Source organism: Gopherus flavomarginatus, chromosome 18 (genome assembly GCF_025201925.1).
Source record: "Gopherus flavomarginatus isolate rGopFla2 chromosome 18, rGopFla2.mat.asm, whole genome shotgun sequence".
Classification (NCBI taxonomy): Eukaryota; Metazoa; Chordata; order Testudines; family Testudinidae; genus Gopherus; species Gopherus flavomarginatus.
In genome coordinates this window covers 19,008,442-19,036,393 of record NC_066634.1, presented here as the reverse complement: position 1 = coordinate 19,036,393, position 27,952 = coordinate 19,008,442, and the positions used below count along the sequence as shown (strand labels likewise).

The following is a 27,952-nucleotide window of genomic DNA, read 5'->3' as shown; positions in this document are numbered from 1 at the left end:
TAACAAGACTCAGGGCCAAATCCTGCAGAGCTTAATAGGACAAAATTTCCCACTGAAGCCAGTTGGTTCTGGGCCAGTATAAGGTCTGTAGGAGCTGGTTCTCAGGCTGACATTTTAGGCCTGTTCTGAATACCCTACAGCCTCTTGGCTTCCTGCTCCCTCTTCAAGTCATGCTTTAAACTGATAGATTCACAGATTTTAAGGCCAGAAGGGACTATTAGATCATGTAGCCTGACTCTGCCATATGACAGGCTGTAGAATTTCACTCTTTTACCCCTGTATTGAGTATAATAACTTGCATTTGGCTAAAGCATCTCCCAGAAAAACATCTAAGTAGATCAAAACTTCAAAAGATGGAGACTCCATCCCTTCCCTTGGTAATTTCTTCCAACGGTTAGTGGTGCATCATTTGGGTGTGTGAGTTCTTGCCTGCTCATGTTTCAGTGAGGTCATCTGGGTCTTCAACTTCCTCCACACGACCTGAGTGCATTTAATCCCAAAGGAGGAGAGACATAACCACTCAGGATACAGCAGTTCATAAATGAAGCTCTGAAATGAGCAAAGAAGGGACAAGTCATTTAAATTGCTACCACCTGTGAAGAGACGGGATTAATCAGGCAAAAGGTAAATCTAGAGTCTAAACTCCACGCATGGTCTTGGTCAAACAGGGCATGGACAGAGGTACCCTCTTGCACTGAGGTGTCTCATCAAGCGCTGTTGTGGACAAATGTAGGGGAGAAACGGAAAGGCTGAAGAGGGGATGTAAACTGGTGGTGACGCTCATCACAGCTGCTAGTGTGCTGTCTAATGGGCTGTGTTGTCACTTAGTATGCTGCAAGGAGCCTTGGACATGTGACCTGTGAGACTCCTGCTCAGAACACAGCCCAACTCCCCAGGCTGCTCAGGCAGCTGCACTGATCACTGTGAAAACCATGGTTCTCTAACGAGGGCCTAGACATTTTCCTCCTGTTCCCCAAATGTGACATCAACGAGACTCAGGGTTCGCAGCAACTTCCCAGCAGCTGTGCTGCAAACAACAGGGACAGTGATATGATTGCAGCGAATGATCCTCACAAGCAGCAAGAGGCAGGGGCCGAGCTCTTCAGCACAGAGACATGAACCCCAGAGGGTGCGTGACTGTGTAGAACTGATGAATGAACTTATTTTTAATTGTTCACTTTATTAATGTAACTTCATGAATGAAACAACATTCATTCATAAAACCAGTTACCCCAATAATTGGCTAACTGACAATTAAGATGCTTGTTAAGAGCCACCGTGTTCAGCCAGCTGTCCTTGTAAGTTTCACTTTCAATCCAATTGCTGCTTAAATCACTGAAACTTGCATTTTTTCAACATTGTAACTTCTGCTCACTGTTTGCCATTCATACTTGTCTACACTGTAGCTTCTGTTCATTCCTTACACTTGTCCATATTGTAACCCAAACTCCATTTCAAAACACTCACTCCATTTTGTAAAAGCCTGCTGCAACCTTCATTTTTGCAAAACCCTGCTGTAATTTATTTGGTTAGTCTAGATGTGTGACTGAGGTATGTATGGATGATGGAATCAATCTCCAGCACCAGCCTGTATTGATGAAATAGAGTTCAAACACCAACGGCTGAAGATGCAGACAAGAGCCCTAAAAGTAAGAAGAGTCCACCCTAAAAAGAAAAGAACAAAGGTACAATAGAAGGAAGATCAAAGCCAGGTCTGAGATTGAAAGTTGCATCTGCAATTGACGAGTAATCAATCACACCGAACCCAGAGGCAGCTGACACAGCAAGACCTATAGACTCTTGATTCAAACTAAAAGCCTATAAAAAAAGATGGGTGAGATGGGAGACTCTGGGTAATGTTCTGCTGCCAACATGGGAGGGCAGACCCAGCCCTTCCTTGTGCTTTCCTAGCCAGTTAGCTGCCACAAGCTACGAACCCAAGCTGGGAAAACAAGCCATGGACTCAAGCTATGTTCAGGACTGGTAACTATACAGCAGCTGCAGAACATCTGGGGTGTGTGTGTGTAGGTATTAGGTATTGGTCATAAATCAAATTGTGTTATCATAAAGAATGTGGCATCTTTGCCTTATCCCCCAAAATGATCCTGTGTAGTTTCGTCTGCATGACAACTGGGTCCTCAGCACAGGACCCCCTCATCTTCCACAGGGGTGCAGGCCCAGCCCCTCAGTGTAGGCCCAGGCCAGCACTGACAACTCTTGTGTTTCATCATTAATCTTGCAATATTTGGCGATTTTCTTAAGGCCACGCTGCCCCGTGGCTGGCAGAAAGCAAGAACCTCAGCTTTCACCTCAACCAAAACAGAACAAATGAGTTTCTGGCTGTGGATAGAAGCCAGAAAACATGGTCCAAAGTGTCTGGTGGCACCTTAAAGACTAACAGATTTATTTGGGCATAAGCTTTCGTGGGTAAAAAAACACTTCTTCAGGTGCATGGAGTGAAAATTACAAGATGCAGACATTATATAATGACACATGAAGAGAAGGGAGTTACCTCGCAAGTGGAGAACCAGTGTTGACAGGGCCAATTAGATCAGGGTGGGTGTAGTCTACTTGATCTAATGGGCCCTGTCAACATTGGTGCTCTACTTGTGAGGTAATTCCCTTCTCTCCATGTATCAGTATATTTATGCCTGTATCTGTAATTTTCATTCCATGCATCTGACAAAGTGGGTTCTTTACTCACGAAAGCTTGTGCCCAAATAAATGTTAGTCTTTAAGGTGCCACCAGACTCCTTGTTGTTTTTGTGGATACAGACTAACACAGCTACCCCCTGATGGTTCAAAGTGTGACCTAAAGACTTAAACTAGAAGACAAAAGGAAACAAAAGGTTTTTTCTCTTTAAGTATCAGAATTTTAAGCCAGTCTTGTGGATTTTTGGGTCCTGACTCATGATTTCTGAACTCCTGAGATTGGCAACATTACAGGGTTCAGGGAGCTGGGCCCAGAAGCAGTTTAGGGGTAAGCAAGCAGGGCGGTTACTCTGGGCACCAGCTTCCAATGGTGCCAGACCACTAGGTCACTTTACCTTCCCCCCCCCTCCCCCCTTAGGAGCATATGGTGTATGAACCAACGTTTTTTGCCCTGAGTGGCAAAACGGCTAAGGCTGCATCTCTCTGGGACTTGCCCACATGGCTCCACTAATTAGGTGCCTCCTGGACCCTGGAGAGGACGTGGAAGAAGGTGAGGCGATGGGGGAAGTAGGGGGTGGGGGGGGGAATTGGGAGTGGGGGTCAGCGGGGTCAGGTGGGGGTGGGGACTAAGTTTAGGGCATCCCAGCCCCAGCTGGGCTGCATGCAGCAGTCAGGAAGAGAGACAATGTATCATTTATACCTAGCTTTTGCATTGGATGGCTTTTCAGAATTACTTAACTGATACATAGGTTAATTACTCTAGTTCCTAAAATGAATGCTACCTCCACCAGCTGCTTAAAATGTTTGGATTTAGCTTTGTCTGGGAGCATGTATTACAGCTTTAAAGTTTGATTTGAAGTATCACTCTTGTATTTTCTAACCTGTCATGTCCCAGCCCCAGCTCCAGGGCTACAGTGACCAGGAGAGATGCCTGTCCCCAAACAGATTCTAAAACTGAATGGAAATCACTTGGATTCCAGACATTAAACCATTAAGGCCAGATCTTTGCTATGGGATATCGTTCTGGCTCTTCAGAGTATTCCCATTGACCCGTAAGTAGCAAGCACTAGGGGTTTGATGTCAGGTGCTTTGTAGGATGAAGATCTTATTTGCTAGCTCTCTGAAGCAGGGATCTGTCTGTAACTTCTGAAGCCCTGTGTTAATGTGCTTCCTTTACTTAAGGGGCTTGTAAAAACGTAATGAGCCTACGCTACATTTTTGAGTTGGTGACACACAGTGTGAAACCAGGAGAACTTTGCCTGTTTCTACAGGGCTCTGTTGCACTTGCATGGTGTGGGTCCTCCTAAACACTCATAAAATCTCCATAACCAATCACTTGATGTTTTGCTTCCCCTAGTATTTTCAGTGTTGTCACTTGTTTGTTTGTGGTTTTGTTTACTCTGTGTTGCTTTATTACTTACTTTTACTGTTCTCTGGGTGTGAAGTATTAAATGAAGAGTTGACATCCCATAGATATTGTATAAGCCTGAGTGAATGCCTTTTAGTCTCCTTTCCAGTATCAGAAAATATTGTATTCATGTGTGCAGTCAGAACATGACTATTTCTAGTTGACTCATAGATTTGTTTAGCATGTTAACGCTGAGCTATGTGTGCAGATATGCATGCAAGAGGGATAGTTTTGTGAACTGCACAAGTCCACAGCATGCTACTGTTTTGGCTGATGCTTCATTTTTCGAGGGCAGCTTTCCTTAAAGGTTTAGTAGTCTGTGGTAGGAGTAGGATATTAAATTGGGCCTCTGGTGCTTTAGTTCCTCAGCACAGAGCCTGGAAGAGGAATCCTCATTCTCACCAAGGCTGGCTCTAGGCACCAGCCCAGCAAGCAGGTGCTTAGGGCGGCCAAGGGAAAGGGTTGGCACGTCAGTCTCTTCAGCAGCAATTCGGCGGGGGGTCCCTTGGTCCCTCTCGGAGGGAAGGACCTGCTGCTGAATTGCTACTGAAGAAGAAAGTGGCACGGTGGAACTACCGCTGAATTGCCGCCAATCGCTGCTTTTTCCCCCCCGCCCAGCCACTTGAGGTGTCTCAAACCCTGGAGCTGGCCCTGATTCTCACTATTTCCTTCTAGCTTTTACAGCTGAATTTTATTTGGCTTATTAATTCATTTTTAACATTTAGTGGCTGCTGTCAGAAGCTTCACTCTTTTAGCTGCCCCCCCCCCCGATGCCCCACCTGCTAAACTGACCTGCACAGAATGGGACAGCAGCCAGACCAGCCACTCCCCCTCATTCTCCAATGCCCCCATCCGCCAGACTGACCTGCACAGAGTGGGAAAGGCAGCCAGATGTCCTGCTACTGATGCCCACTGTGTTCAAGGCCTCACAAGCGAAGGTTTCTGCTGTCTTCACAAAGCGGCTGGGTTTGATGTAGTTGGTCATGTTTGTGGAAACAAAGAAAGGCAGGACACTCTAGAGGGGGCAGAGGGGAGACAGTTAGTGCCTGTTCTATTGCATTCTGGCACAATCTCTAGGCTCAGTCTGCCTGCCAGCCGGATATCAGAGTTGATCCTCCACAAGGCTGGCAGCGAAGGCCCAATCACCTTCACTATGAAGTCACAAGAGTTTCCCACCTCGGCCTGACTACTGCAGCCACAGAGGAAGGGATGATGCTAGTCACAGCTCATCTCTGTCACTCCTGGTTGGAGGGATCACATTAGAGCCATGCAAGAGGGCTATTTTCCCCATGGGTGAGCATGCTAACTTAGGGTCCATGGAGGGAGAAAAGGAATCAGGAATAGAGCATGGGCTTCTGACACAGCACAGCAAATCCCCTCTGACCTGAGGAGGGGCAGAGAACAGGCAATAAGCTTCTGTCTCACAGCAGGGCAGAGCACCAATGGCCAGATTTTCATAAGTGCCCCGCACCCAGTGACTCCCAAACAGAGAATCCCCCTTTCCCTCCTGCTTCCTTCCCACCCCCAGAGAGTAATGGAGAATCCCTTCCCCACCTCTGCACAGGGATCTGCTGAATGCCAGCAGCTGGCAGTGGAAAGTGCTGCCTGCAGATGGAGCTGTGGAGCATGGCAAGCACAGACAGCTGCATCCCCAGACACCTCCCGCAACTGCTGGCCTCAAACTCCAGAGTACTCCTTGCCCTTGCATCCAAGGGGAGAAGGTCTCATTGCTCTGTACCTGCACTAGGATGCCCTGGGAGCGGTACTCGGCCTCCAAGCCTCTCGAGAAGAAATCTACAAATCTCTGTAATGGAGAGAAAAGGGAAATGAAGCCACAGGACTGCAATGGAGCAGGAGAGGGGAAAAGGGGTGGGAGAAGGGGACATGTCACAATAAATGCTGACAAGGGAGCTAAGAAACCTCAAGAGCAGATCCTGAAAGGATGGGTGGCTGGGACAAGGCCCATTGCTCTGGCTCTCATGGGTAGCTGGTGTGAGACAGCACCGGGTGCCCTTACAAGGCCTTCCCCATCCAGTAAGACAAGCACAAGGTTGTAACAGGAGAGCCGCTTTGCAACTAATGGAGACCAAGGGAGAGTGTTTTCCAAACCCACCCCCCATACCGAGACAGGATTTTCAGGTGCTTCAAGGAAGGAGAAGAACACATTTGTCTAAGCGATTGGCTGAACAAGAAGTAGGACTGAGTGGACTTGCAGGCTCTAAAATTTTAGATTTTCATTTCCGAGTGTAGTTATGTTTTTTATAATATAATTCTACATTTGTAAGTTCAACTTTCATGATAAAGCAACTGCACTACAGTACTTCTATTAGGTGAACTGAAAAAAATACCATTTCTTTTGCATTTTTACAGTGCAAATACTTGTAATAAAAAAATATAAAATGAGCACTGTACACTTTGTATTCTATGTTGTAATTGAAATCAATATATTTGAAAATGTAGAAAATATCCAAAACTATTTAAATAAATGGTATTCTATTATTGTTTGACAGTGCGATTTATCATGATTTTTTTTAATCTCACTATTAATTTTTTTAATCACTTGACAGCTCTAGTAGCCAAACAACCGGGTTGATACTGATAGTTTCTGGGGCCAAAATGGTGAGCACGGTACTGGCGAGGACCGCAGAAGAGATTCTCTGACATCAGAGTCCCGGTGTAAGAAAAGCGATGGTGCCAGGAGGAGGTACACAAGAGGATTACATAACTCTTGGTCCTTGCCAGTGTCGGTCAGTACTAGGGCTGGCAATGCTTCTACTAATACAGCCCAATATGCCGTTGGCCTTCTTGGCAACAAGGGCACACTGCTGACTCGTATCCAGCTTCTCATCCACTATAATCCCCAGGCCCTTTTCTGCAGAACCACTGCTTAGCCAGTCAGTCCCCAGCCTGTAGCAGTGCATGAGATTCTTCCTTCCTAAGTGCAGATCTCTGCACTTATCCTTGTTGAACCTCATCAGATTTCTTTTGGCACAATCCTCCAATTTGTCTAGGTCACTCTGGACCCTATCCCTACCCTCCAGCATATCTACCTCTCCTCCTAGCTTAGTGTCATCTGCAAATTTGCTTAGGGTGCAATTAGTCCCATCGTCCAGATCATTGATAAAAGATGCTGAACAAAACTGGCCCCAGGACTGACCCCCTGGTGCACTCTGCTTGATCCCCAGGGAACTCCACTCTGCCAGCTAGACATCGTTGATCACTACCTGTTGAGCCCGACAATCTAGATAGTTTTCTATCCACCTTATAGTCCACCTAATATCCCCATTCTGCTCATTCCCTCTCAAGCACCTGGCATTGGCCACTGTTAGACAGGATATGAGGATAGCTTGACCATTGGTCTGACTGAGTATGGCCGTTCTTATGAGAGGATCCAGCAGCCTGTCTGGCTGAAGGACGAGAACCCTGGAGAGAGGTCAGGAGAAGTACTTTCCCACGGAGGGCTTGCTGTTACTCTTGGGATCTCAGTGCAGGGCAGGATGATTTATGGAGCATCTTGGGGACCACTTCCTGGTGAAAATGCTGGAGGAACCACCTAGGGGCCGTGCTCCTCTCGACCTGCTGCTCACAAACAGGGAAGAATTGGTAGGGGAAGTAGAAGTGGGTGGCAACCTGGGCAGCAGTGATCATGAGATGGTCGAGTTCAGGATCCTGACAAATGGAAGAGAGGAGAGCAGCAGAATACAGACCCTGGACTTCAGAAAAGCAGACTTTGACTCACTCAGGGAACTGACAGGCAGGATCCCCTGGGAAGCTAATATGAGAGGGAAAGGAGTCCAGGAGAGCTGGCTGTATTTTAAAGAAGCCTTCTTGAGGGCGCAGGAACAAACCATCCCAATGTGCAGAAAGAATAGCAAATATGGCAGGCGACCAGCTTGGCTTAACAGTGAAATCTTCGGTGAGCTTACACACAAAAAGGAAGCTTACAAGAAGTGGAAACTTGGACTGATGACTGGGGAGGAGTATAAAAATATTGCTCAAGCATGCAGGGGTGTAATCAGGAAGGCCAAGCGCAACTGGAGTTGCAGCTAGCAAGGGATGTGAAGGGTAACAAGAAGGGTTTCTACAGGTATGTTAGCGAGAAGAAGGTGGTCAGGGAAAGTGTGGGCCCCTTACTGAATGGGGGAAGCAACTTAGTGACAGATGATGTGGAAAAAGCTGAAGTACTCAATGCTTTTTTTGCCTCAGTCTTCACAGACAAGGTCAGCTCCCAGTCTGCGGCACTGGGCAACACAGTATAGGGAGGAGGTGAGCAGCCCTCCTTGATGAAAGAACAGGTTAAGGACTATGTAGAAAAGCTGGACATGCACAAGTCAATGGGTCCGGATCTAATGCATCCGAGGGTGCTGAGGGAGTTGGCTGATGTGATTGCAGAGCCATTGGCCATTATCTTTGAAATCTTGTGGCAACCGAGGGAGGTCCTGGACGATTGGAAAAAGGCAAATATAGTGCCCATCTTTAAAAAAAGGGAAGAAGGAGAATCCAGGGAACTACAGACTGGTTAGCCTCACCTCAGTCCCCAGAAAAATCATGGAGCAGGAGGAGAAGAAGGTGATCAGGAACAGTCAACATGGATTCACCAAGGGCAAGTCATGCCTGACCAACCTGATTGCCTTCTATGGTGAGATAACTGACTCTGTGGATATGGTGAAAGCAGTGGATGTGATATACCTTGACTTTAGCAAAGCTTTTGATACGGTCTCCCACAGTATTCTTGCCAGCAATTTAAAGTAGTATGGGCTGGATGAATGGACTATAAGGTGGATAGAGAGCTGGCTAGATTGTCAGCTCAACAGGCAGCGATCAAAGGCTCAATTTCTAGTGGCAGCTGGTATCAAGTGGCATGCCCCAGAGGTCAGTCCTGGGGCTGGTTTTGTTCAACATCTTCATTAATGATCTGGATAATGTGATGGATTGCAGTGAAGGGCAATGAAAATGATCAGGGGGCTTGGGCACATGACTTATGAGGAGAGGCGGAGGGAACTGGGCTTATTTAGTATGTAGAAGAGAAGAGTGAGGGAGGATTTGATAGCAGCCTTCAACTACCTGAAGAGGGGTTCCAAAGAGGATGAGGCTCAGCTGTTCTCAGTGGTGGCAGATGACAGAACAAGGAGAAATGGTCTCAAGTGGCAGTGTGGGAGGTCTAGGCTGGATATTAGGAAACACTATTTCACTAGGAGGGTGGTGAAGCCCTGGATGGGTTACCTAGGGAGGTGATGGAATCTCCTTCCTTAGAGGTTAAGGCCTGGCCTGACAAAGCCCTGGCTTGGATGATTTAGTTGAGGTTGGTCCTGCTTTGAGCAGGGGATTGGACTAGATGACCTCCTGAGGTCTCTTCCAACCCTGATATTCTATGGGAGAGGAAAGGGTGCTAGGGATAGGGGGCACAGGGTGTAATTTTCCTTACCTTGGTAGCACTGTACACTGTGACCAATGGCTGGGGGTGACGGCCCGTTTCAGAGGATATGTTAATGATGATCCCCTTCTTCCTGCCATGAAGAGAGAACTCTGTGTGAGGATGGCCCCAGAGAGCACCCAGGAAAAAGGAGAGAGGTGTGCTCCTTGCCCAGGCCCAGGCAACCAGCTGGGGGCAGGAAGGGAGAACCCATCACTTGAAGCAGGGGAGAGGGAGAGCTCATTGCCCAGGAAGGCTCCTGATCAGTGCAAGACAGGTGCAGCTAAAGATGGATGCCACCCAGAGGCACACAGATGGCACCGCGCTGCAGCTGCTGTCAGGCAGGCCTGGTGCATGGGGCTCCCCAGTCGCCGAGGCACAGTCAATTCCTGCAGCTTGTACCTGGTGAGCATCTGGGGCAGGACGATCCTAGTCATCTGCAATGAGAGGCATCGGTGAGACATGAGAGAGGCCCTGCAACACAGCCTGCCAGCAATGCCCTGTCCATGACAGGGGCCATCATCAGCTCCTCCCCGCCCTTAGCAGCCATGCCCCACAATGGCAGACTGTCCTCCCTTCACCAGCCACATGCGACAACCCTCATTCCGCCTGCCCTCCCCCTACCAGCTATGCCCCCCCTCAGCCAGAGCCCCCAAATGCAGGGACAGTCCTTATCTCTGCCCTCCCCCCACTGGCCACACACCCCTGACATGACCAGCCTCATGCTCCCAAATCATCCTCCCGGAACTCTCTTTCCCTCAGTAACAGGTGCTGTCCCTGTGTCCCCGTCCCGCTCCCATTAGCGCCCACACTGCCCATCCTCACACTCCTCCTTCCTTTCGCCCACCAGCCCTTCGCTACCCAAAACTGGAACTGCTCTCTCCCCCCTTGTAAGGATCAGGCCTTCGTCTGCAGCCAGATTAAAAGAGCAGCCGAGCAGCAGCCATTAGCCGAGAAGCAGGAAGTCACATTCTCACATTCCATCTAAATTACTTTAAAACAATGTAATATCAGGCTGTTAAGGAGATCCCCTCCTAATAGCACCCACTATCACCAGGGAAAGCAACAGATCTTAAGATGGTTAAAGAAAATTTAGTTTGACAGCAGCCTGTCTGGCAAGACATCACTTATCAATAGCTGTGGTTGGGAAATCCTCATTTCGTTGTTGTTTTGTTACTATGGTCCCCACTTCCCTATTGTTTCTCTGTATGGGCTCTGTCTGGTTCTTTGATTGTTTCCGTCTGTTGCATAATTAATTTTGCAGGGTGTAAATCAATTAAGGTGGTGGGGTAGGATTGGTTAGAGAATTTTGTTACACTGTGTTAGGACTGGTTAGTAACATTTGAGTATAATGATTGGTTAAGGTACAGCTAAAAAGGACTCAAACTTCACTATATAAACTGGGGTCCAAAAGAAAGTTCTTTGGGAGTTAGGTCCAGGACACAGCCCCAAAGATCAGAGCTGCCAGATCTCAACACTCTGCCAATGATACGGCGCAGAAACTGGAGTTCCCCCAGATGGACCTGATCCTGACTGGCCAGCAGGGAAAGTTCATCTGTCTTACAGGGAGTGGTGAGCACTGTATGTGTAACGTGTGCACTCTGCTTCTGGTGATTGTTAGAGGATAAGGGTATTACTGTGTAAGGCTCGTTCACTGGTAAAAGGTCCTGAAAACCCGCAAGGTTATGCCTGAGCCCTAGGAACTAGGTAAAGGTGGGTGCCCCAAGAGTGTGTAAGTAACAGAGAATTTTGTACGGGTAACACCCTGTGGTTTCCCAGGAGTTTATCGGTTCCTCATGTCATGCCCCCTGTAAAAGAAACAAGAGAAAGCCACCGAAGCTGCCTAGCGATGCCAGCTCTATTTCACTTACCTTTGCCACTGAGAGCGTGTTGCAATTCACAATATCTGACACAGTCTGAAGGGAGAGGGAGTGAAAGGAAAAGACATAATGACTTCTCCTTCCCCATTGTCACGCACAGCACTGAGATTGCCCCCCTGCATGGGCGGGTTAGCACTTTCATCTCTGTTACTATACATGGTCGTGGTTATTGTGGTGGGTAGCATCCCAGCCACTGTACTGACACATCGAGACAGCCCCTGTCCTACTGAGCTCACAGTCTAAAGAGAGAAAGACAGCAGTAGGTTTAACATAGCTTCAGAGGGAAAAGGGGAAAGGTGATCAGATCACTCAGATACTTAGGCAGTTAGGGGCAGATTCTTAAAGGTATTTTGGTGCCTGAAGACGCAGATAGGCACCTAATGGCATTTTCAAAAGCCGTCTCCCACTGTCTTCAGTGAGACTGAAGCCAGGCCCACAGACAAAATTGCTGCCACTCTGTGGTCCAGGGAGCTAGACAGGGCACTGTCTAGGGATGGAGAGAATGAGGGGGAGCAGGAGGCAGATTTAGGGGTTGGGGCGCAGGGGGATGTGGAGGCAGGTGAAAGGCTGAAGGGGGTACAGAGGACAGTGATGGGAAATGGAAGGAATCAAATGGCAGCATCATGATAGGGAGAGGATTCCCCGCCAAGCAGCCAGGGGAAGGTCAGTGTCAGAGCCGGTGCAACCATTTAGATGATCTAGGTGGTCGCCTAGGGTGCTGGCATTTGGGGAGCGGCATTTTCTTCGGCAGCGACCGGATCTTCAGACACCCTGGTCGCTGCTGGCATTTAGGAGGGAGCTGAGGCAGGGGAGCGCGGGGAGGGCTGCCTGCAGCAAGTAAGGGGAGGGCGGCACACAGGGGAACTCCCCGCCCCAGTTCACCCCTGCTCCAAGCACGAGCATGCTGTGGCTGCTTCACTTCTCCCACCTCCCAGGCTTGCAGCGCCTAAGCTGATTGGTGCCGCAAGCCTGGGAGGTGGGAGAAGTGAAGCAACCACGGTGTGCTCGTGCTCGGAGCAGGGGTGAGCTGGGGCGGGGGGGGTGCCTCAGGGCAGAGGGTGGGGAGCTGCCGCAAGGGGGCGCCTCAGGGCGGAGGGGGACAGCTGCCGCGGGGGAGGAGGGTGCGCCTCAGGGCGGGGGCACAGGGAGGGCACAAGGTGCAAGTTTCGCCTAGGGCGCAAAGCATCCTTGCACCAGCCCTGGCCAGTGTTGCCTATTCTCATGAACCAACTGCAAGTCACAGGTTTGTGTGTCTGCAGGAGGAGCTGTTGTGATGATGCAAGAAGCTCTTCCAGTCCCATTGAGTTTCCAAGGCTGGTCAGAGCGGTGGGCGACAGCCTTAGTGGTGAGCACACAGACCTGCCTTCACATATGGTCCTAGAGCAGAGAGTGTGCCCTGGGGCAGTGCAGGGCCCTGCCTCCCACTGCTTTGAGACTTCGCCTCAGACCATGGTTTGATGTCTTTAAATTCTCATGATTTGCATGCCCTATCTCGTGACCATTGGTCTCTTCAGATTGGCAGTTCTGGAGAAGGGCCAGGGACTCCATGAAATCCACCAGGGACTCTGCTACTGCTTTTAAGTGGAAGATACTCCCCCATTACAGTGATGGCCAGCAGTACAAAACCTTAAGAAAGACATAGGGCTTAAATTCAGACGGAGCCATCTGGAGGGAAGCTCTGGTAAATATTTTTTAAACCCGCAGAAGCCCTGGTGCGGCCCCACACCCCAACGAAGCCCCGAGCCCCTGCAGCCCCCCCCAAGTCCTGAGACCTCCATCCTGTCACTGAAGCCCAGAGCCCCAAAGGGGGAGCGGGGGAGCCTGGGGAACTCTGGGAAATAATCTGAGAATTTAAGCTCTGAAGAGACAGATGAGGTGATCGCTTGTGGGGACTATATAAGCAGTGTTCTATGCACTTCCTGTGTGAGGCCAAGAACCGGGGTAGATCTGAGGTGAGTCTCTCTGTACAGAGTGGCAAAAGGACAATGGCTAAGGGCGTGGAGTGGGACTAGCACTGACTGTGTGAGCCACAGTAAGGGTCCAAAGGGACTCACCTTGATACAGAGGTGAAGGGATAAAGAGTTTATTGTCAAATAATATGAAAGCCACAAGGGGACTCTGATGAAATTCAGTATTGCCTTTGAGACTTTGTTACACTGGGCCCCAAAGATGATGTGAAATAGAGGCTCAGCTGCACACCCCATGGAGACATGCCCTATGTTTCCCTATAACCTAATTCTTCATATAGGAAAAGCCCAGTCACATTAACTCTGCGCATTCCCTGGGCACTCTCTTTCCCCTGCACTGAGATCCACCTGAGCCAGGCAAGTGGGAAGAGGGAGGTGTTAGGGAGTGGGTGACAGCTCCCCCAATTCCGTAGGCCAGTCTTTTAACTCAACTCACTTAACATGTGTCCAAGTCAACATTCCCTTGGTGGTACTAGACTTTTAGCATGTTTGCGAACAACACACTTCTACATCCTCACGAGATGAGCAGTGCTCTGAGTGCACTAAAAAACCATCTGTACCACTTAACAGAGACCCAGCTCCACTCTCTTGTCCCAGGGAGATCAGATCATCAGCAAGACAAGAAACCAGCCTGGCAAGAATTTTTGAACAAGACAAACCTTCTCAATGTTGGGGATATCCAGGAATTTGACTGGGTCCGTTGCATAGAGCATTCCGACGTTGTTCACTGTTAAAAGAACAATGCATCAGGCCCAGCTATTCTGAATTATGAGCATCATGTAGTAGAAACACTTGGCACTTTAGAAACCATACAAGTCTGTCACTAGGCCCCAAAGAACCAGGTTCAGACAGGCCCAAGCAGGGAGGTTTGGATCTGGATCCAACTATTCCTGAAATCTTTACTATACAGTGTACATCTGCACTTGGAGCAGGGGGTATAATTCCCACCTTGGGGAGACATACCAGCACTAGCTCTGATTGAGCTACCATGCTAAAAATAGGGTTTAGCCATGGTGGTAGAAGCTAGCCGCCCCAACTACGTATCCAAACAAAATCATAGGTGTTAGGGTAGCTTGCCCCTCCCGCCACTCACACTATCACAGCTACACACTATCTTTAGCGCACGAGCTCAGAACCAGCACGGTATAGCTCCTCGAGCTGAGAATTACACCTCCAGCTCAAAGCACAGATGTCCCCTCAGAGAGTAAAGGCCATGACGAGAAGGAGCTACCAGTGGCGTCCATTTGGATTTTAGCGCATGTGGTGTCGGAGGCAGAAGATTCTGGAGGCTGAAGGAAATGCAAGTGGGAGTGGATGAAGAAGACAAGCTGAGGGAGCAAGCATGTGGCTCTAGACTAGTTAGGGGTGCCTGGAGTGTAGATAGAAGACACTGTTAGGTGCACACATGTCCATGGCAGCCTCCAGTCCCAGAAGACGCTCCAAGGACATTTGCTCATCTGTTAGGTTTACATCAGACCTGTTAGCTCAACTGAAATCAAGTGTTTGACCAGGTTATTTCTGAGACCAACTTGGGAACTGCACAGTCACCAGAACTCAGGTGACCAGACAGCAAATGTGAAAAATCAGGACAATGGGTAGAGGGTAATAGAAGCCTATATGAGAAAAAGACCCAAAAATCGGGACTGTCTCTATAAAATGGGGACATCTGGTCACCCTAACTGGAACAGAGAGCATGACACCTGCCACCTCCCTGGGAAAGCAAGCGCCAGCCACAGGCCACTACTTCTGGCCAAGGTATGTTTCAGGCCAGGGCAGCTGCAAAGGCAAACAGAACAAAGCCCAAGAGCCCATTTACCCAGAATGCCAATCTCCAGGCCTTGCAGGGCAGTTTGGATTGATTCATAGATCTCTGACTCCTGGGTGAAATCAACTTCAATAACTCTGGTGCTTCGGCCATGCTGCTTCTCTGGAAAGCAAAGTCAGAGCAAGATTAGAACCCTGGGCAGAGGCTGGGGAGAAAACAGAGGGGAAGGCAGGGCTGGGAAGGGGGTGGGCTCTGAGCTCAGGATGACAGAGCCCTGGGAAGAGAGGAAACGGGGGATGGGATCTAGGCTAGCTGCAACAGGTCATCAGGAGAGGGAAAGAGAAGGAGCCTGGGCTTGCAGTAATTGAGCTGGGGGTGGAGTGGGTAAGGCCTAGTCTATTGGTAACAGAGCCCCTGGGAGTGGCAGGGAGGAGGGCAGTAGGCTCTGGGTTAACAGCCCAAGCCAGACCCCACCTCCCTACCTCTTCACTCACCCCAAGCTCTAATACTGTGCTTTGGTAACAATGCAGCCACAAGGTGGTACTGCATAAGATTCCCACTCTAAGTACCTGAGTGCCCAACTCCCCTGGCATCCACACAGGGGTTCGTAACCCCCCCTACTCACACACAGGAGCCTGCCCAGCCCATCTTACTTACCTATCTCAGCTGCCACCAGCTTCAGTTTCTGCAGGGAGCGGCTGATCAGCACCACATTGAGGCCTCTCTTGGCGAGCTGGAAAACAATTAAGGTGGGAACTCAGGAGAATCTGGGAAGCCCTAAATCTGCTCAGTTTGCCCCACAGCTACTCGTGGGTCAACTTCACCCTTGTGCCAAAGCTGATCCGAAGTAGCACTGGTTATTACCTCATGGGCATAGGCTCTTCCAATCCCAGATGTAGCTCCAGTCACCACTGCAGGAGGAGAGAGGTACAGGCTGTAAATGCCTCCTTAGGCCAGTAGCGGAGAACCACTCCCCTGGGGAATTTTCATGCCTTGCACATGCTCCCCAGCATGGTTTGGTGCAAGCTCCATGGAGAAGGGAGGGGAACACTCTATCTAGGGTCCAGATAATTGTTAGGCCCTTCAATCCCAGAGCAGGGAGGGAGAGTCCCTCTCTATAGGTTCTGGTGAGACAGCACCATTATACTTCATTATCACCCCTGAATTCTGAGAACCTGGGGGAGTTCCATTCCCTGGGACAACTCTTGCTGAGGTCATTGGCAACACACCACTGGCCACGTCCACAGGCCTCATACTGCTCCATTAGCTCAATCTTCTCTATGAACTTTATGGATGTCTCCTGCTCCTGCTCCTCTATCTACAGCTTTGGCAAAACCCCCATCAGTGTCCCTCAAGGCTCTGTTCTTTGGCCCTGTACTGGGGAAACTGCCCCACGCCCTGAGAATTTATGTGCAGACAGACAGCCAATAGGAGAAGGACTTATTGGGAGCCAATCAGGGCCAGATTGGAGGTAGCCAATCAGGACCAGGCTCAGCCATATATAAAGACTGCCCAGAACAGAAGCAGTCAGTCTGTCCCAGGCCTTTGAGATGGAAGGTCTGTCTCTAGAGTGGAGAGCCCAGGCCCGCAGAAGGGAACTCCAGCCCACTGTCTGCTAGGCTGCAGGCCTTGAAGGGAAGGGCCTAGCTGGTGCAAGGGACCAAAGGGAAGCAGCTTAGGGAATTAGACAGAGAAGGAGAACAGCAAGGTTGCCATCAGAGGGTCCCTGGGCTGGGACCCAGAGTAGAGGGCAGGCTTGGATTCCCCCCCTTGCAGTACACCCAGCCATGGAGAGTGGCCATCACAGACTATGCCAGATCCGACAGGAGGGATTAGACTTTGGGGTGTGTGGTTGGACTTGGTGGCTGGGGTTTAGAGAGACGGCTGAATCTCCTGTCCCTAGAAGGGGCTGTGGATGAACTAAGGGGTACTGCCGGAGGGCAGTGGTCTGGAGGAGGACATCGTGAGCTGGAGAGCGGTGTGGGCTCAGACGCCAACCAAGGGCGAGACAATGAGCGGGACACCACTGAGAGAGAGCGCTCCACTGGACTGAGCTAATTCCCCAGGATAACCAGCAGGAGGTGCTGTGGTAGTGAGTTCCAACCTTGTCACAAGCCCTCTTCTCTTGTCTCCCTCAAGGGCGTCACTAGCTTTTTTCACGCCCCAAACACAACAGTAAGGCAGCCTTCAGCAGCTTGCCTGAGAGAGGTCACCAGTCCAGCAGATTTGGTGGCTTGCCTGCGGGAGGTCCACCGGTACCACAGCTTTGGTGTACCCGCTACCGAATCCACGGGACTGGCGGACCTCCCACAGGCAAGCCGCCAAAGAATGCCTGACTGCCGCCCTCGCAGGGACTGGTAGGGCACCCTCCCATGACTTGCCACCCCAGGCACGTGATTGGAGCGCTGGTGCCTGGAGCTACTGCTGGGTCTCCTTGCATTGTAGCCCTAGGTGACCTCATCCCCTCCCACATTTTCAGGGACTTTCTCTACACCAAGAATTCCCACATAGACCTCACTGCTGCACCTCTCCTCCTCCTTCCTGTGCGGAGTCTCCTCCTGGACTTCCACCAGCTCTTCAAATTGAGGCCACCCAGTACTCCCTTTTAGGTTGCCAGCTTGTTCTCCAGAATCACAACTTGCATTAAAACAAAGCAGGAAGCCTATCGCACTTTTGGTTGCAAAGAAAGCCTTGAAAATGCAGTCCAAGCGTGAGCAATACAGCAATGTCAGCCTGCATCTGCAGAAAGCCGAACACAATAGCACTGGGGGTGGGGGGACACTGCCTCATTCTTCTCAATAGAATGATAATTCAGATGCCCAACAAGGAAAAATGTCAACATGAACTACTGTACTGCTTAACAGAGCACACGGGTAAGGGAAGGACAAACCTTCTAGAGCAACAACTGCTCTGTAATTCAAATGGCAACATAGTATCTGTTTAAAGCTGAATTTCGCATCCTCTGTGAAATCTGGAGGCAGCCCGAGGAAACCTGGGCATCCTGCGTTCCTTCGCCTAATCCAGAAGCAGTGGAAGGAAGGAGAGATCAGGAGCCAGCCTCTCTCTCAGTTTGATGGAGCAGCTTTTAAAAGGTAAGTGTCTTTCAACCCTAACAACACAGAGCTGCGGTGACTTTTCACTTTGCTGCCACAAACCGGTGGTACTTCAGAGTCACCACCTCTGACTTGCACCTGCCCCAGCTCCTCCACCCACCTGACCTGTGGAGCCCACCGGCCAGAAGGGAGGAGCAGAGCCCGGTGTGGGGGGAATAGGCTCAAGTTCTGCTGAGCGACAGCCACACCCATTCAGACAGGGCCCAACTAGGCCATCTGGAGCTCTAGCTCACCCCCACACAAGCCCCCTACAGCTCTATAATCCCTGCACTACAGTCCCATGCCTACCTGGGCAGGCAGTGTCAGGCCTACCCACCTAACGTTGGTAGGGGGCAGACTGGAACCTCCCCCTTCCCAGCCCACTGCTTCCTGCCTTCTGGCAGGCTAGGTTGCTCCCATGAGGCAGGAACATTAAGCCCCTGTCCACCGCAGCAGAGCACTCTGTGTGTGGGTTCCCCCAGTATCAGCCTTCCCTCCCCCAACCCCCGTAGAGGGGACATCAGTGGTGGTGTCCCTCTCCCCCTTGGCAGGGAGCCTAGTGCGGTCTGATGGGAACTCTCGCTGGTTCTACTGGTCTCTGCTCTCCACTCCACTCACCCGCTTTGCACAGTGACCCAAGGTGCCAGGCCATGGAGAATGAGGCTCCACGCCTCAGGTTCTGCGTCTAGAGCCCAGCATTCTGAGTAGAGCACACAACAGGAAGCCCCTGTGCCCTGCCAGTGCCAGGATGTCAGTCCGAGCCCCCTGCCCCTGAGGAATGTTGCTTGGCAAGTTGGCTGCCAGTCCCACTCCCTTCCCTGGGGGCTTCCGGAAATGAAGTGAATGAAAGACATGAACATGCCTCATTGGGCCATTGAGATAAAGAGCCTCCCAGGGAGTCTGACCGGGTGGGGGCAGAGGGTTTGTGCCCCTTCCTGATGTGTAGAGACAATCAGAAGGAGATTCCATGCAGGCAGAAGCTCTTTCTGCTTGTTATGACACAGGAAATCCAGGTCTAGTCTACACAGTTTCTCTGGGCAACAGAAGAACTATCGACTGGAAGCTCTTGAGGACCAGCTCTGTGTACCGTGCCCAGGACAATGGGGCTCCAGTCCCTGAACTGGTGCTACCACAATGTGACGACAACAACAACATACTTCAGAGGCCTCATTAACTAAGAATGGAAGAGATATCTACTCAGGCTGCTTAAAATGCTTTATTTCCAGTTTAAGTTCATTTAACTTCAAAGCCTGAGGAAACACTTGGGAGAAAAATTCCTTTTGGTAAGAACACAAGGAGTTCCCCTCCACAGAGATGGGAGCAGTAGCCCTGCCCTGGGACTCAAGGCAGAAAGTGGAGTAGGTGGTGACGAGAACATATGGCAACACAAGGCTTCTGGAGCAGGGGTTCCTGTCTGTGGAGGCTACAGGTAGGGCCAAGCTCTACAGCAAGTCTGCAGTATCACAGGATTAAGGTTCCCCAAAAATCACAATTTTAAAAAAAAGTCTGTGATTTGTCAGGCACAAATCTGGGCTTTAGGCCATTTTCCCAAGGTTTTCTCTGTAACCACAAGGGCTAGAAACTACTTTTTAATTTGAGGAGAGTGGAGAGTCTCGATCACAGGATTCCAGGAGCTGAGACTTTGAGAAAAACACCCCATGTGACTACACCAAAGCTATACTAGAAAGTTTTGTGGTAAAGAAATGTCGGCTAGGGCTGGGAATCTAGAGTGACTTTGTTATACCAGCAAAAGCCTTAGGTTAGATGCAGTTATATCCGTATCAATGTGCTTTACTGCTATAGCTTATTTTGCTGAGGAAGCAACAATACTCTCCCCCTTTTTTAAAAACCAGCAAGGAGTCCGGAGACACTTTAAAGACTGACAGATTTATTTGGGCACAAGCTTTCATGGGTAAAAAACCACTTCTTCGGCTGCCTCTTTTTGTGGTTATCCGCTGCACCTGCCATAGGAGAGTTTGCCAATATAGCTGGCAGGGGGAGAACCTGAGACCTTGGCTCCCTATATGTTGCCTTAAGGTCTAGGTAAGGGCCTGGAACTCATTTTATACCCCCGGAGTGACAAAGGGCCATGTTAATTGGAGGTTACAGGAGTCTGGTTTCTGACTTCAGCAAGATGGGAAATGTATCTTGGGAAATGTCCTCCAGATATTTTCTACCCTATGCCCCGGACACTGTCCTCTCCACAGGCCCAGCATCCCCCAGGCCCTTTGGCTGTGTCATGGAGCCCAGTGACCTCGGCCATCCCTCCCTCCCACTGAGGCTTCCAGCTGTTTCATGTGCCTGGGGGCAGCAGAGCTGGCATTGGTCCTGGCGTTCAACAAGAGCTGATGGGGCTCCTGTCTGCCTCATGCCTGAAGCCCTGCGAGCAGGAACCCGCCCCAGCGCCCCTGCCCGGCCAACAGCAATCAGCACCTCCTCCAGCTCCAGAGAGGGAACCAGCTAGTCTACACTAGAAGGACCACTAGCGCATCTGGTGAAGATGTTCTATGCGGATGACGAGAGCTCTCCCGTGGGCATGTTAAAACCACCTCCCGAGAAGGCAGTAACGCCTCCCACCGACGTAGCACTGTCCACACAGGTGCTGAGGTCGGTGTAATTTACCTCATTCAAGGAGTGGCTTCTTCAAACTATGTCGACATAAATGCCAATGTGTACAAGCCCCCAGGGCTCGTCTACACTACCATGTTCTGTTGACACAACTTATGTCAACACCCAAAAATCAACAAAACAAAAATTGCCAAAGGGTGTTCACACTTCCTCCCTCTGACACAGGTGCCAACTTTTTTTTCTCCAGTGGGTGCTCATACCCCCAGCCTCACCCCAACTCCACCCCTGCCCCAAAGTCCCCGCCCTAACTCCACCCCTCCTTGCCCCAGTTGGATCCCTCCCCAAATTCCTGCCCCAGCCCTGCCTCCTACCCCTCCTTCCCAGGCTTGTCAAGCAAAACAGCTGTTTCACAGCACAAGTGCTGTGAGGGAGGGGGAGAAGCAGGACGTGGCGGTGCACTCGGTGGCGGGGGAGGCGGAGTGGAGATGGAGGTGAGCTGGAGTGGGGCAGGCAGGTAGGGGAACAGCTGGTGGATGCAGAGCACCCACCAATTTTTCCCCATGAGTGCTCCAGCCCCGGAGTCTGCGACAATGCCTGTCAACAGATAATGTCCACAGTGGGGACACCATCATCGACAGGGTGAGCAATGCACTGTGGGTAGGTATCCCACAGTCCAGCATCGTGGGATGGAAGAGCTGATCGCTGCACATCTTGGGATTCTTGCGAAGTTCTCCCACAGCCCCGTCCGCTGCCGAGAGCAGCATCACGAGTAGTGCTGTGAGCTCTCTGTGCAGAGGAATGGCAGAGCAGCACAGCAGTCTGTCCCTCTCCCCCTGCAGCAGCAGTCTGCCTGCTGCTGTGTTCCTCGTGCTGGGCAGAACAGGAGCATTCCAATGATTTCCTCTTCGTTTGTTCCCCAAACAGAGCAGCACGGGGATACTTCCCGGAGCTTTGAAGGGGGGGGGGGGGGGGTGCATGCCTGCAAGGCAGCAGAGATTGAAACACTGAGCAGAGCAATCACGGCAGGCATTGTGGGATACTGGGGGAAGCCAGTTCTGTAGACAAAACAATCATCAGTGTCTGCACTGGCTCTTTGTTGACAATAAAGGGAGGGGAAAAGACAAAAGTATCTCCTAGGGGTGGAAGTTTTTTGTCACCAAAACTGGGCGTTTTTCACGAGAAAAGGCCCATTGAAGAACTCTGTGTGGATGCCTCCTGATGGTCAAAATGACAGACTGGACTTCTACACAGAGTGCTTCCACAGACGTGCACAGGCTGAAGTTGTGAACAAACAGCATCACTTGCCATACAGAATGCAACACCATCCACAGCCTTAGAAACAACTCTGACATTACAATCAAAGGGGCTGACAAAGGAGGTGCTTTGGTCATAATGAATAGGTTAGATTATGAACAGGAGGCTGCCAGGCAACTCTCCAACCTCACATTCTACAGGTCACTATCCTCTGATCCCACTGAGGGTTACCAAAAGAAATGACACCATCTGCTCAAGAAACTCCCGGCAACAGCACGGGAACAATCTACAGGGACACCCCCCAGAGCCCCGACTAGGGGTATTCTATCTGCTACCCAAGATCCATAAACCTGGAAACCCTGGACACCCCATCATCTCAGGCATCGGCACTCTTACAGCAGGATTATCTGCCTATTTGGACTCTCTCCTCAGACTCTTCGCTACCAGCACTTCTAGCTATCTTCGAGACACCACCGACTTCCTGAGGAAACTACAAAGCATTGGTGATCTTCCTGAAAACCCCATTCTGGCCACCATGGATGTAGAAGCACTTTACACCAATATTCCACATGAGGATGGACTATAAGCTGTCAGGAACAGTATCCCTGATGAGGCCACAGCACACCTGGTGGCTCAGCTTTGTGACTTTGTCATCACTCACAAACATTTCAGATTTGGGACAACTTATACCTTCAAGTCAGTGAATCATAGAATATCAGGGTTGGAAGGGGCCTCAGGAGGTATCTAGTCCAACCCCCTGATCAAAGCAGGACCAACCCCAACTAAATCATCCCAGCCAGGGCTTTGCCAAGCCTGACCTTAAAAACCTCTAAGGAAGGAGATTCCACCACCTCCCAGTCCAGTGCTTCACCACTCTGAGTGAAAAAGTTTTTCCTAATATCCAACCTAAACATCCCCAACTGCAACTTGAGACCATTATTCCTTGTTCTGTCATAAGGTATCAGTGAGAACAGTCTAGATCCATCCTCTTTGAAACCCCCTTTCAGGTAGTTGAAAGCAGCTATCAAATCCCCTCTCATCCTTCTCTTCTGCAGACTAAACAATCCCAGTTCCCTCAGCCTCTCCTCGTAAGTCATGTGCTCCAGCCCCTGATCATTTTTGTTGCCCTCCACTGGACTCTTTCCAATTTTTCCACATCCTTCTTGTAGTGTGGGGTCCAAAACTGGACACAGTACTCCAGATGAGGCCTCACCAATGTCGAATAGAGGGGAATGATCACGTCCCTCGATCTGCTGGCAATGCCCCATCTTATACAGCCCAAAATGCCATTAGCCTTCTTGGCAACAAGGGCACACTGTTGACTCATATCCAGTTCCTCGTCCACTGTAACCCCTAGGTCCTTTTCTGCAGAACTGCTTCCTAGCCAATCGGTCCCTAGTCTGTAACAGTGCATGGGAGTCTTCCTTCCTAAGTGCAGGACTTTGCACTTGTCCTTGTTGAACCTCATCAGGTTTCTTTTGGCCCAGTCTTCTAATTTGTCTAGGTCCCTCTGTATCCTATCCCTATCCTCCAGCGTATCTACTCCTCCAAGTTTAGTGTCATCTTCAAACTTGCTGAGAGTGCAGTCCACCCCATCCTCCAGATCATTAATGAAGATATGGAACAAAACCGGCCCCAGGACCGACCCTTGGGGCACTTCGCTTGAAACCGGCTGCCAACTAGACATGGAGCCATTGATCACTGCCCATTGAGCCCGACGATCTAGCCAGCTTTCTATCCACCTTATAGTCCAATCATCCAGCCCATACTTCTTTAACTTGCTGGCAAGAATACTGTGGGAGACAGTATCAAAAGCTTTGCTAAAGAGAAGGAATAACACATCCACTGCTTTCCACTCATCCACAGAGCTAGTTATCTCCTCATAGAAGGCAATTAGGTTAGTCAGGCATGACTTGCCCTTGGTAAATCCAGGCTCACTGTTCCTGATCACTTTCCTCTCCTCTAAGTGCTTCAGAATTGATTCCTTGAGGACCTGCTCCATGATTTTTCCAGGGACTGAGGTGAGTCTGACTGGCCTGTAGTTCCCCGGATCCTCCTCCTTCCCTTTTTTAAAGATTGGCATTACATTAGCCTTTTTCCAGTCATTCGGGATCTCTCCCGTTCACCATGAGTTTTCAAAGATAATGGCCAATGGCTCTGCAATCACATCTGCCAACTCCTTTAGCACCCTCGGATGCAGCGCATCTGGCCCCATGGACTTGTGCTTGTCCAGTTTTTCTAAATAGTGACAAACCAGTTCTCTCTCCACAGACGGTTGGTCACCTACTCCCCATACTGTGCTGCCCAGTGCAGCAGTCTGGGAGCTCACCTTATTTGTGAAGACAGAGGCAAAAAAAGCATTGAGTACATTAGCTTTTTCCATATCCTCTGTCACTAGGTTGCCTCCCTCATTCAGTAAGGGGTCCACACTTTCCTTGACTTTCTTCTTGTTGCTAACATACCTGAAGAAACCCTTCTTGTTACTCTTAACATCTCTTGCTAGCTGCAACTCCAAGTGTGATTTGGCCTTCCTGATTTCAGTCCTGCATGCCCGAGCAATATTTTTATACTCCTCCGTGGTCATTTGTCCAAGCTTCCACTTCTTGTAAGCTTCGTTTTTGTGTTTAAGATCAGCAAGGATTTCACTGTTAAGCCAGCCTGGTCACCTGCCATATTTACTATTCTTCCTACACATTGGGATGGTTTTTTTCCGCAACCTCAATTAGGATTCTTTAAAATACAGCCAGCTCTCCTGGACTCTTTTCCCTCTCATATTATTTTCCCAGGGGATCCTGCCCATCAGCTCCCTGAGGGCGTCAAAGTCTGCTTTTCTGAAGTCCAGGATCTGTATTCTGCTGATCTCCTTTCTTCCTTGTCAGGATCCTGAACTCAACCATCTGATGGTCACTGCCTCCCAGATTCCCATCCACCTTTGCTTCCCCTGCTAACTCTTCTCTGTTTGTGAGCAGCAGGTCAAGAAGAGCTCTGCCCCTAGTTGGTTCCTCCAGCACTTGGATCAGGAAATAGTCCCCTACACTTTCCAAAAACTTCCTGGATTGTCTGTGCACCGCTGTATTGCTCTCCCAGCAGATATCAGGGTGATTGAAGTCTCCCATGAGAACCGGAGCCTGCAATCTAGTAACTTCTGCTAGTTGCCAGAAGAAAGCCTCATCCCCCTGGTCTGGTGGTCTACAGCAGACTCCCACCATGACATGACCCTTGTTGCTCGCACTTCTAAACTTAATCTGGAGACTCTCAGGTTTTTCTGCAGTTTCATAATGGAGCTCTGAGCAGTCATACTGCTCTCTTACATACAATGCAACTCCCCCACCTTTTCTGCCCTGCCTGTCTTTCCTGAACAGTTTATATCCATCCATGACAGTACTCCAGTCATGTGAGTTATCCCACCAAGTCTCTGTTATTCCAATCACATCATAATTCCTTGATTGTGCCAGGACTTCCAGTTCTCCCTGCTTGTTTCCTATGCTTCTTGCATTTGTGTGTAGGCACTTAAGATATCTCACTGATTGTCCCGCTTTCTCGGTCTGAGACAGGAGTCCTCCCCTCTTGCACTCTCCTGCTTGTGCTTTCTCCCGGTATCCCATTTCCCCACTTTTATCTCAGGGCTTTGGTCTTCTTCCCCAGTGGACCTGGTTTAAAGGTGGCACTGCTATGGGTACATACACAGCCCCACAGTATGCCAACATTTTTATGGCAGACTTAGAACAATGCTTCCTCAGCTCTCGTCCTCTAGTGCCCCTCCTCTACTTGCACTACATTGATAACATCTTCATCATATGGACCTACAGGAAGGAGGCCCTTGAAGAATTCTACCTGGTGTTCAACAATTTCCACCCCATCATCAGCCTCAGCCTGGACCAGTCCACACAAGAGATCCACTTCCTAGACACTATGGTGCAAATAACTGATGGTCATATAAACACCACCCTATACCTGGAACCTACTGACCGCTATACTTACCTGCATGCCTCCAGCTTCCATGCAGTACACATCACACAATCCATTCAGCCAAGCCCTAAGATACAACTGAATTTGCTCCAATCCCTCAGACAGAGACAAACACCTACAAGATCTTTATCAAGCATTCTTAAAACTACAGCACCCACCTGGGGAAGTGAGGAAACAGACTGACAGAGGGAGACTGGTACCCAGAAATCACCTACTACAGGACAGGCCCAACAAGGAAAATAACAGAACACCACTAGCCATCACGTACAGCCCCCAGCTAAAACCTCTGCAGCACATCAACGATCTACAACCTATTCTGGAAAATGATTCCCTCACTCTCACAGACCTTGGAAGGCAGGCCAGTCCTCACTTACAGACAGCCACCCAACTTGAAGTAAATACTCACCAGCAACTATACAGAACACCACAGAAACACTAACCCAGGAACCAATCCCTACTCTGTCCCCATATCTACTCTGATGATACCATTAAAGACCCAACCACATCAGCCACACCATCAGGGGCTCATTCACGGGTATGTCTACTAATGTTATATGTGCCAGCAATGTCCCTCTGCCATGTACACTGGCCAAACTGGACAGCCCTTATGTAAAAGAATAAATAGACACAAATCGGACATCAGGAATGACAACATGCAAAAGCCAGTAGGGGAACACTTCCATCTCCCTCGACATTCTGTAACAGACTTAAAAGTACCTCTACTTGAACAAAAAAAAATTCAGAAACAGACTTCAAAGAGAAACAGCAGAACTAAAATTCATTTGCAAATTTAACACCATTAATTTGGGTTTGAATAGGGCCTGGGAGTGGCTGGCTCATTACAACAGCAGCTTTGCCTCTCCTGGAATTGACACCTTCTCATCTATTATTGGGAGTGGACTACATCCACCCTGATTGAATTGGCCTTGTCATCACTGGTTCTTCACTTACAAGATAACTGCCTTCTTTTCATGTGTATCAGAAGTGGCACCAGGGTTTTTGCCGCCCTAGATGGCAGCGCTCCTCCTCTGAGCATTTGGCAGTGGGGGTCCTTCCGCTCTGTGTCTTCGGGGCACTTTAGCGGCGAGTCCCAGAGCGAGTGAAGGACCGGTGGAAATTCAGCAGTGGAAGACCCAGAGCGGAAGTACCCCCTGCCACCGAATTTCCACCAAGGACGGCAAAAGGCTGCCTCCCAAATCCTGCCACCCTAGGCGACCGCCCGGGTCAGTATATAATGCCTGCAGCTGTAATTGTCACTCCATGCATCTGAAGAAGTTGGTTTTTCACCCTGGAAAGCTTATGCCCCAATAAATCGGTTAGTCTTTAAGCTGCCACCGGACTCCTGGCTGGTTTTGTGGTGCCTGCAGCCTAAGAGGGCTACTCCCTGGTACCTGACACCATTGTCCTGTGTCAGCTCTTGCTGTTTTGTCCCCAAAAGGCAGTTTGTGGCGATGAAACTTGTCAGGGCAGAGAAGCCCTCAGCCGCACCTGCCAGCCCTGCCGTGCCCAGCCCGACCTCCCCTTCGCCCCAGCGGCCGGTCCGAGCCATCAGCCCCGTCCCGTAGCGCCCCCCCGGCCGACACTGGAGGAGGGGCTCGCTCAGACCCTCCCGGGGGCCCGCGGGCCGAGCTCACCCGCCCAGGCTCCGAAGCTGGCGAGCTCCGCGCCCCTCCCGCGCTCCGCCAGCAGGTGGGTCAGCGCCGCCCGGCCCAGCGTCCAGGCGGCCCGCAGCAGCAGCAGCAGCAGCAGCCCGAGCGCGCCCAGCACCGGCAGCCCAGCGTCGCCGGCCCCCATCGCCCTGCAACTGCTCCGGGAGCGAGCGCGGTCCGGGCTCCTCGCTCGGCCGCCTCCGCTGCTGGGCCAGTAGCCAAGACGCGCGGTGGGCGAGCCGCGGCCGCTCCCTGCGCCTCCCCGGCGGCAGCTTCTCCAGGTTCTCCCTGCCCCGGCTGCAGGGAAACGCAGAAAAGGGGGTGCGGGGCTGGTC

The 27,952-nt window shown here is 50.3% G+C and overlaps 1 protein-coding gene across 1 annotated transcript; it reads right to left on the bottom strand.

Annotated features, from left to right (window-relative positions):
- LOC127036955 (very-long-chain 3-oxoacyl-CoA reductase-like) lies at positions 1–27,762 on the bottom strand. The gene is made up of 11 exons (XM_050928242.1): positions 27,603–27,762; positions 15,950–15,996; positions 15,743–15,818; positions 15,137–15,247; positions 13,980–14,047; positions 11,345–11,389; positions 9,876–9,910; positions 9,486–9,567; positions 5,799–5,864; positions 4,926–5,075; positions 1–549 (listed from the first exon to the last, which is right to left on the bottom strand). Exons 1-11 carry the CDS (start codon positions 27,760–27,762, stop codon positions 406–408), a joined length of 984 nt encoding a protein of 327 aa, XP_050784199.1. The 3' UTR covers positions 1–405.
- Positions 27,763–27,952: the final 190 nt, after the last annotated feature.